The sequence below is a fragment of the Rhagoletis zephyria genome, unplaced genomic scaffold, assembly GCF_001687245.7.
Source record: "Rhagoletis zephyria isolate East Lansing unplaced genomic scaffold, Rhagoletis_zephyria_1.1 Rzeph_scaffold_06283, whole genome shotgun sequence".
In the NCBI taxonomy this organism is placed as follows: Eukaryota; Metazoa; Arthropoda; class Insecta; order Diptera; family Tephritidae; genus Rhagoletis; species Rhagoletis zephyria.
The window spans coordinates 11,310-22,253 of NW_016163366.1; the positions used below are offsets into that span (position 1 = coordinate 11,310).

The 10,944-nt window shown below is 36.6% G+C and overlaps 1 protein-coding gene across 1 annotated transcript; it reads right to left on the minus strand.

Moving 5' to 3' along the window:
* Nucleotides 1–3,276: 3,276 nt before the first annotated feature.
* LOC108373025 (uncharacterized) lies at nucleotides 3,277–10,938 on the minus strand. The gene is made up of 7 exons (XM_017628865.1): nucleotides 10,085–10,938; nucleotides 9,711–10,006; nucleotides 9,366–9,546; nucleotides 9,175–9,292; nucleotides 6,267–6,796; nucleotides 5,775–5,892; nucleotides 3,277–5,645 (listed from the first exon to the last, which is right to left on the minus strand). The coding sequence occupies exons 1-7, from the start codon at nucleotides 10,726–10,728 to the stop codon at nucleotides 5,379–5,381; spliced, it is 2,154 nt and encodes a 717-aa protein (XP_017484354.1). The 5' UTR covers nucleotides 10,729–10,938; the 3' UTR covers nucleotides 3,277–5,378.
* Between the last annotated feature and the right edge of the window lie 6 nt (nucleotides 10,939–10,944).

Here is a 10,944-nt window from a genome sequence, read left to right on the forward strand (position 1 = left end):
ATATGCATAGCAGGATATCTTAAAATATATCAATTTTGATTTCCACATTTTCGCTTGTTTTATTTTCTTCACGTTTTCCACTTTGAAATTTTTACCTTTGCAACCGACACATCGAACATAGTTCCCCGTGAAAAAATGGTTTCATTTGAGAAAAAATATTCATAAATTCAAAAGCAAACAAATTTTTCAAATAAAATTCAAAAACGCTTTAAAAATATTTTAAAAAAAATAGATCCATCAAAATTTCGCCAAAATTATAAACAAATTTAATGGATATTATAGCGGAATTCAGAAAACAAATCCAATTTGTGAATTGAACGAGAAAAGCAAATACGATTTTTTTGCAGTTTGTTTGGTGTTGTTGTTTTGAGCGTTTTTTCCTGCATTGTGTTCACGAATCGTTAAAAATTAACCGAAAAAAAACAGTCAAAATAGCAGAAGAGCTGTACAAAAAAAATTGCAAATTTTCCTTTTAAAAAACATTTCAACTATCTCTAATCTTCTGCTTTCTCAAATTCTTCAAGCTTCATCTGCTATACAATTTTAAAAAAATCAATAATAAACTATTTAAAAACTACCACTTTTTAAGAATCGGCGAAATAATTTCAACAATTACCAATCAACATTTACGACTATTGCTTTGGAAGAGATTTATTTCAGGAACAACAAAATGAATAAGTACGGTAAGTAAATACTGATATGTGTCTATATATATTTGAAAATTTAAGGCGACGAAATCTTACGATTCTGGTTTAGTTTGTTTTGGCAAATTATAAAAGGAAATGAATTGTCTTGTGTAGAGGGGTCTGCAACCGATATTCAATAATCGAGCTATGTAATTCTAGTAAAACGATCTTACGAGTTTGGAGTACAGTTTCAAAACAAATATTTAAATCCTTTCAATAGAAGATTAGTACATATAATTCAAGTATTATACTAATAGAAATTTGCTGTCATAATCGAAATAATCAGTATTTAAAATTCTAAATGTTAGACGAACTCCTTGTTGGCTAATACATCTAAACATCCCCTAGGCATGAACTGGCATACCCTCCTATTATTTCGTCCGAATCGATGTTGTCGTATGAAATCCGGTAGTCTGCGTAGCTGATTTGTGCTGGTTCTCAATAAGAAGTAAAAAAAAACCACAGCCATTCACAACGAAACATCTGTCGGGCGTATGAAAATGATAATACGATTTCATACGATACGCTTGCAAGCGATTTTCGCGATTCTTATGAAAACTCATAATAGGCGGGATAGACTTCAAAATGTGCTCTTTAGTAAAATTGATTAGACCTGCAGGGTATTCTCCGAAAATTCTGCTTTATTTTTAGGATTAACTAGTATAATTTTCCTTTTAACAATTGACCTTAAAGTCTCGATTGGACACAGATTGGACACGTAACATCCGTTCACGAATCGAAAACCATACGAAAGAAAATTACGAGACAGGTCAGTCATATGAGCTGAATTAGATAAAGAGTACGTTCACTTATGTTATAATCCGAAAAATGTATTTTTACATGACCAGTAAGACGATATCGTATGTGACGATTAGAGCCTTGGCAATTGCGTTAATCAAGCCATAGCATAAAAAAAATGTATTTAGCCGGAACAGTTTAAAAACCCAAAATAATGAAATATTCATAGAATCTAATCTAATCTAATCTACTAAAACAAAACTAACAAACACGTAAAACCACTGTTAATTTACTTCAAATATTTTTATTGTCCAAAAGATATCGTTTTTCGATATTTTCAAGCTCTGATAAAATGGTTGTACAATTATAAAACAAAAAAGTTGAACATGATTTTATATAAACATATAATTTATAGCATTTTAATTGCAAGTGTTTCAGTGAAACTTCTGATGAGACCATGAGAACGAAAGTAGCCTAATATTTGGCCATATTCTCGGTCAAACTTAAGTCGATTATTCGAAATTAGTTTCAGTTTTTTTTAACAGATATTCCATTGAAATTTATTTCAAAAAGCGGCAAAGTACTTAAGTGTCGACTTTATGTTAACTATGAATGCGAAAATATTTTTTCTTTAACATTCTGATTTAAATATAAAAAAAAAGTACATAATATGTACTGTTACTCCCAAAATTGAGCGTGCGGCTCTTTTTTGTTAGTATTCGCAATGTTTTACATGCTAAAATTTTTTTGTCAATTTTGTTTTAAAATATGCCTTGTATTTTAATCCCATTTAAATCCAAGAATGAGACTGTGTACAAAAAATAAGAAAAATCTGCAAAGTTTTAGCAAAATGGCCAACTTTACGAATTTCCAAAAATAATTTAGGTATGCAGTTTTATAGCCCATTAAATTTGAGTTTAATAATGTGCAAATTCAGATGTCTAAAAATTCGCGTAAATTTTAGAGATTTTTTTTGCTGGCTGTCCAACGCATTTTTTTCATATAAAAAAATTTGAAAATTAAAACTGCATACCTGATTTGTGTTTAGAAATTCGTTATAAAAAGGTCGCGATTTTGCTGATACTTTGTAGATTTTTCTTAATTTTTGTACACAGTATCATTCTTGGATTTAAATGGAGTTTGCTAAAATATAAGCCATATTTAAGTACAAAATTAAAAAAAAAAAAAAGTTTTGCGTGTAAAACATTGCGAATATTAACAAAAAAAGATCCGTACGCTCAATTTTGGGAGTAAAAGTATACATATATTTCAAAATAGTGAAATTTTAAAAGGATGTAATTAAAAAATATAACAAATTGTCACATATTTTTTGTTTGTGGGTGTATGTAATTCAAGTAAAAAAAGCTGATCCTGGTTATCATGGCCCCAATTCTTAAGCACTCTGAACTTAATTTTACACAGCAGGTTCAGGCATTAAATTTACTTTTAGTTTTAAGTCGGTAAATGAAATTTCACTCAAAACTGGCCCTTAAATAAATTATGCATATTTTTAATATTACATATGTACATACATAACTGCATGAAATTCGAGTCAGTAAAAAGCTTATACTAACTGGTTTACAACAAAAAGGCACATAATTGATACGTGTAAAATTCTATATAATATGTCTGTAAATGTATAAAATTGTTTATATGATTCGATATTCGAGATTACATACACATGCATGTCCTTTTGTATCTCTCTTCTGGACGGAGTCTATTTAAACGTATGTACGAGTTAAGTTTTTTGTTTGCAAAAATATCGACTGAATAGCACAAGAATAGGTATTCCAAATGCAATATTGTATTACGAAGCATTCTTGTGGTCATAAGTCTTGCAATTATAAAAAAAAAATACAAAAGACTAATAAAGTTCATAAAAAACTCAAAACCCGTTTTTTCATCAAAGCCAACAACTACAAAAACTGGTGCAGATATTATTATTATCTTCATATTGGTCCGTATTGCAAAGCAGCGCACAGCTGTGAGCCATACGCCGCACGTTGGTGGCGCGAATACAATAGACCACGAAGCGCATCTTAGCAGAAAGCGGTGCAAAAACTAATCATAAAATGGAGTGTAATAAAAAATAAAAGCAGCAGGAGGAGGTACCACTCGTTTGCTATGCAAACCTATCACCGTCCTGCCTGTCTGGCTGCCTGCCTGCTTGTCTGCCTCCCTCCCTGACTGCCGATTAGGCAGCGAACACGACGCTCTTCCTTCTAGTGGTCAATCACCGAGCGCTAAATATGAAAAATGTGTGAAAATATTTTGCTGCAAAAACTTTGACCACTGCGAAGGACGACTGCGAAGCCTAAATCATGCGCATCGTCTCTGGGTTTTTTTTTTCTTCCGTAAATATTTTTTGATATCAAAGTTACTCAAAAACGCTATGTGCGCTATATTTTTTGCCGATTCAAAAAAGTAACGGCGTTTTTGCCGGACCAAGTGTTGAACTGGTTTTTTTGCTAGGCATAATCGCCACTACTGGCGGCAGAGGAAAAAAGGTTCTCAGGGTGCAATTGAAGATAATAAAAATTCAGGCACATTTGATAATCAACTATGAAAAAATTTTAATTCATGCAAAAAATAATGAAAAATACAAAAACAAGGAAAGAGGCGCATAAAAAGTACACATCAGCGAATCAGACAGCACAGGAGGGCATATGTAAAAAACACACTCGCACACCTTAAAAAGCGTCTAAGGTACAAGGCATACACGCAGACGGACATGCGCATGGACGACCCGGCGATTTGGCATGCCAGTAAGCGCATCTCGTTGTGTGGACAGTTCATAGAAAGAAGGGTGTAAGGCTGACAGCAAGCCAACACTAACAACAGCAACAACAACAATGGGCACACTCAGCTTTGATCGCCTCTGAATGTCTAAGACTTTGCGACCACAACTTTGAATGGCATGGCCAAATAAAGACTGAGAGTTTTCAATTGAGACTCGGCACAGTGGCCATATTTTCAACCCTTTCAAGGCGCTTATGTTTCTAAATGTACTCTCTTTGAGCTCAGCTGCTCAAAAGAAGAAGCGAGAATTAGTCGCGAGATGTTGTAGTAAGCGTGTGGTAGAGAGACACAAGAAAGCTAGTTTATTTGGCTTTTGATTGAACAGGTTTTCTTTTATTGCGAACTTTGTCGCTTTTGCTATGCCAAAGTGTTTTTGTTAAATTTGCGCTCAGCGAACTCTGCCAATTTTGTAGTTTCTCAAATGCTTTACCCGTTTGCATTTTCGTGCCTTCTATTGATGGTAATATGAGCTCTGAAGGCGGAATTCGAAGCTGAAGTTGCTGCTTGCTTAACGCACGTTTGCGCTTTTCTTCTGCGATTATACCACTGCTTGTTGCCTGTCGATTACTTTCTGCTCCTCATCTCGCTGCTGTGCTATACAACAAATGACAAATAACTAGATGCATTGTAATAGATTATGTCTACAACTTAATCGCCTTGGATAAATGATGACACTGTTTCTCAGCACTCCTCACGTTTCCCCATTGTATTGCTATTGATGTTGTTGTTGTTAGCGACGTTGCTGCTGCTCATACCGCAGCCTTTGATAGTAAATATTTCGCTTATTATTTGCAAATACTGTTGTTGGCAGGATGAACGGAAGGAATGTTTTTGCAGTGTGTGTTTTTTTTTGTTATTTGAGATTCTTGGTAGCTTATAAAAATATTCTACATACGCATTTCCTTATGTATGTATATACATATGTATATAGTTATATATGGATGTATATCTTGGCATTCACACTTCTTGTGCAGAAGAGATAATTCTATGGTTGATTATATGCACTTTTTTAGCTATCAAATACTCTTACTTACATACTATGTAGTACTTAAACGAAAATGGACGTATTGATTGTTTGTTACTGTGACGAGCGATTCAGGCACTTGTTTGTAAAATGCCACCGCTGCCGCCGCCACCGCATGTGCTACAGTTTCTTCACCTGAACTTATACATTAATATTAACGTTAACCCAAGCAGTGATACGATTAGCGAGATGGCGGCTTGCAATCCAGGCGCGCCAGCCAAACGGCAGTGGAATGTATCGTAACGTGATTGCTGATCGGCTACGATGTTTTGGTATTCAGCTTCTACCAGTTGACCGTCGTAGTAGGTGATCGGATCTTCGAAGGGGTATTCGTAGCCTTGTAGACATTCACATTTGTAACCACCTGTTTCATAGCCACGACCCATAATGGGTACACACTGCAAGCGGGTTAATGGAAAAATGTATATTAGGTGGGATAGAAGAGTAATTATTGAGCAAATAAAGGTATACAATTTTATTTCCTGCATTAGGAGGACTACACATTTTCAGGTATAATTTGAACTTACATATGACGTTCGGTCATCACATTTGTGCGTGTTTTTGAAAGCGTTGGGTTCAAAGAACCAATCGGGGCACTGATTAATGTCCAATTGCAACATATCCATCGAAACGGCAACCACACCCCTAAAAAATGACAAATGTTACATTTTAATTGCATTATAAGAGTATTCAATTGAACGCGCATACAACGCATAATTCCTGACCCATATAATCGCTAATTGTTATTGAAATTAGCTGAATGCTTTGCCCCGAATTTCTATAGTACACTTGCACAAACGGTGCAGTGACTTTCAAAGCCACAAACAAAACATATGAATAATTCATTTTTCAAAAGGATACACATCTATGTACTACATACAAGCATGCATTGTAAAAAAATCCTTGCACAACAACAATTTCATGCAAACTCGTCATAACAAATAAAACCAAATCCGGTTGTCCTGCTCTGTGCCAAATTATGTATGTATATCTTTTTCTATGATTCTACTTCCACTTACTTGAATTCCAGTTTCACTTTAAGGCTATCCCAGCCAAAAAAGGGTGCCGCATAGGTCACGAGCCACTTCTTCACATAGCCATCACAATCGAATTGCGGTTGTGTCCAAAAGCCGTGCTTCAGGTTTGCCGCACGATACGAATTCGGGTAGTGTTCGTATTTTTGCATATATTCACCTGTTTCGTTGTGACGCAACTTCATTTTCATATAGAACGTTTCTAGGTCATCAAAGTTGGCGGACCAACGTTGTTTCAAAAACTTGAAATACTTCTTCTCCGTATATATTTCGTGCGTTTTGTTCAGACGTGCTAAGTCTTCGACTTTAAATTTGCGTGTATTCAATTCGGTTTTGTACGCGTATGGTGCAAAATAGGTGCGGTTGGTGAATTTGTTGCGTTCCCAAAACATGGCAGCCGACCAGACCTTTGTGTCGCCCAAGACAATGGCCAGTGTCTCGCCGATCATTTGATCTTCGGTCAGCGGTTTGTCGGCCACACGTTTGCCGGTGTACACCTCGTTAGGATCAGAAATCTATGGAGGGAAGAGAATGGGGAAGAGAGCATGAATAAGTAGATAAATAGTAAATTTGCTGTAGATGTGTGATAGCTTTCATGGTAGACGCAATAAATGTGTGTAGGGCAGTTGGATGTGAGTGAAACTAGTTCGATTGGACCTTATGGCTGCGTACAAATGCGATGTCTAACATTCTAATTTTTGTCTTTCCTTGTGCTTTTATTTGCATAACATGTTGATCCTTAGGATCTCTTTTTGTTTTTGTTTCTAATATACAAAAATGCAGGTTTTGGTTAATTTTTATCTGTATTTATACTCATTTACGCTTTCAACAACATCATTTGTTTCGCCAACTTGTGCAAATAAAATTATGATAAACATGTTTTTCTGGAATTATTATTATTTCTTGCACTAATGATTTTAGCATTTCAATGATGTTGCTTTGACACTGAATATTTAATTTTATGAACTTTTCAAGGCGACAATATGCTTGTGGCTACGCCGGAAATTTGAGCAACTTGAATTAGGCGTGGAAAATCATAGTTCACACTTGAAGGAATATTTGTAGAATTTAATGAGGCTCGCTAGGTAATGCAGAATTATTAGTTAAGCGAACAGCTGTTGTGTAACGTATATTTGAAACCTGTTATTTTACGGTATAAAATGAGGAAATGATTAAACTTTTAAAGATGAAAAAATGAGCAAATGCTTTGAAAAAATCGTCCAATCTTTAAAGTTTTACAGAAATACAAAGAGATAATATATTGAAACTTCCGATTATTATTATAAAAGTCGTAAAATTAGATAAGTACTGGGGAAGAAACTAGTTAAATATTAAAGGCAACACTTCTAATTCTTAATTTCTCAGAGAGTTTAGAAGAGCTTTTGGAAATACGGAGTATATTAGCTCATCTTTTGACGACCTTGAGGCTGGACTCCTCTTTACTTGAAACGGCCTTGTACTCAAGTATTGTAGATATTAAACTGCGTGGTAAAAGTGATATATATAGATCATTTAGCCAGTTCTCTAGGATAGGTTAGGTTAGGAGTGCGTGTGTGGCATATTCCATACTTTCACTCGGAGACAGAATTGTCCGTTGTGAGTTCCCTCCTTTAGTGAGTGTCGAGGGAGACACGTACCTAAATCGAAAGAGTAGCTTTAAGTCATTACTTTACTATCGCAATTACTATCCCTTATGAAGCCGAGAAGATCCAACAGTTCCCCATCTGCTACTTCGCCCAGAATATTGGGGAGGGTGAACCCAAGTGCTTGAGTCGCTTCGTCTGTTGACCTGGACATCGACACAGATAGTGGCCAATTGACTCTTCCTCATCCTCATCATGGCAGCCTCTGCAGAGAGTACTTGTTGGTATTTGCCACCGTTGACGCCTTGGTGCTATAGCACAGTGTCCTATGTTGATGCCGGTAAGGACTTCTGTGGTCTCACAGTCCTCCCGTTTGTTCCACAAGTCATTCGCCACTGCCACGGTTTACTCATTAATTTTCTTAACGTGATCATTAAACGGTAGTAGTACGGACCTATTCGCTTCTTCTATTGGCTTCTCTGAGCCGCATCTGGTCATCTCATTCCCTTCTATATGGCTATGTCCGGGAACACAGTATAGATGTCCCTCTACGGCTCAGTGACGCCAGCGTGGTGCGAAATTTCCATACAATTCCCGATTTCACTCTTTTAGATCCTATTGCCTTCAGTGCCAGTTTTTCTAACTTCCTAGAAGATAATTTAGGTAGGCCTTCTTAAGTAAAGACATTCTAAGAGGCCTACACAAGAAGGGCTGAAAAAGGTGTTTCCTTGCATGCCTACTAGAAGGGCTTATTCATTTACAATTATAAATGAATTTCAATAAACATTTTAAGTTGCAACAAGACATATTTGATATAAACCTTAAGCAAATACTTCAAAGATGTATGATTAAGAAAACACTCCAGCAACACTCCCCAAAGACACTTTGGGGAACTTGTATGCTGCTCCAACAACAACAACATGAAAAGGCGTTGTAATACATAACAATTCATTTTATATCAAAATTATGTCCCACGTTTAATATTATAGTGAAGTAATGGAAGTAATTCAGATTTCATCGCACAATTAATAAGCTGGATAATTATATTTAGTTGTTTTTGTTGTTGTAGCAGCATACAAATTCCCCAAAAAGTTTTTGCGGAGTGTTGCTGGATTGACAGTCCTTGGCCAAATATAAATCTGGGTCGTTCCGGTTACGTAGACCCGACTGTCGTGGGAACGATGATAAGAATATGATATTGTTTAGTCTTAACGGATAGCTAAACTTCTAAAATTGTGAATGAATGTGTCTTTCCCATTATTTTCTTAGATCTTTTCAAATAACCATATTTTAAATCAACTCAAACTTACCTGCAAGAATGCACTAATGAAATTCGCCAAACGGACAGCCATTTTAGCCTCATTTTCAAACTGTTCTTTTGCTCCATAACTGACATCGCCGCGCAATATCAAATCTTGCGGATGGAAACTAATGCAAAATAAAGAAAAGATTTAAGTCATAATATTTCATACAAAAAAAAAAAAAATTAAAAATTACTCACTTCTTACACGTGCGATAATTTACGCCATGTATGAATTTGAGCGTCTGATCAATATTAATATGTTCTGCATGCAAAGCACGGGAGCCGGTAGTATAATTGCGATATTCCGGATGTAAATCTAAATATTTCTCACGCACGTCGTATGATACACGCTCCCATTGTATAGGCACTTTTTGCACCCCTATGAGCAAACAGACAACAGAATAGTGTTTTAACAAAAGCGGAAATGGTGCGAGCATATTGACACTTAGACAATAAGAACAAAAAAAGTGAATATACAAACAAATCTCATAAGCGACTAAATACTCTGAAAATAGCATTGACAGTGACATTTTTCACACTTACATCCGATTTTGAGGCAATCATAATCATTGTAGTATTGTTCTGCTGATGCACGTTCAACAATTTCACCTAAGTACGGCCGCCTCACAACGTTCGGCAATCGATAACCGGGCCTACATCGACATTGATAGCCGCCACGCCGGAAGCCCCAACCGTGCAGCGGCTCGCATTCGGTAGTTTCTTTTTTACAACGCGCAGTGTCGGCAAAGTGATTTGGCCCCTTATTGCCCTCGCCCTTTGGACATTGGTTTATGTCCAAACGCTCAAAATCCATTTCCAGTACGGCAATAGCAGTATACCTATAAAGGGGTGATATTTTAATATGCAATTAGCAAAACCTGTTTGCATTTCATTACTAATTGTTTGTAAGTACTTACTTGGGATATTCAATGTGTCTGAATTGCGTATGTCGAGGGTAAATGTCAGCAATGGGCACCACAGCAGAGACAAGCCACTTATTGGAACGACCACAATCAAAATAAGGGCGTGTCCATTTTACTGGGCCTGGACTTTCATCGGCCCCGGGGGGACCGTGAAATGTAAACGTTTCATTTGTGTTGTTGGCGTAGCGTATTTCAACTTGATATGTAGTTTTGGTATCGTGCCTACCTTCTACATCGTCTGGCAGCCATGTCTTATACCACTCATTTATTTTATACAAGTCTGATGTATAATCCTGTGATTTCGTATCTGGAGGATGCGCCCCCAAATCACGTACATCGAATGTATTCCAAGTGGAAATTTTTTGCAAGTGAATTGGATCATTGAAATCATCCAAGCGAAATGTTCGCGGTCCAAAACGTGGGAATGTTTTATTGAAGAAGCCCCGGTAGGATGACGTGTAGGAGCTGTTTGGGGCGAAATAAATTGCTGACGCGTTTATGTACGGATTTGCTGATACGTCAGCGACAGTGGAGAGAAAGTAATACATCATGCCAGGATCATAGGTGTCATTAATGGCTGGGCGTATAAAACGTGACTGCAGTATATAACTCCAAAAGAAGCTGCGGCTCATAGCCATATTATGTAAATGAAGCAGCGCCGTGCGATTTGGAAATATCGGATTGATGTTGATCTCCTTAATGTCCGGCTTGTGGGAAACTGTATCCTCTGGCAAGTAAAGATCGCTAAGATGTTGTATAGGACAATTGTCGCCGTTCACTTTGTCAAATCTGTATTTGATTTCATCAAAGGCATCGCGCTGCTGCCACTCAAATTGGGCGAACACACCCACAAC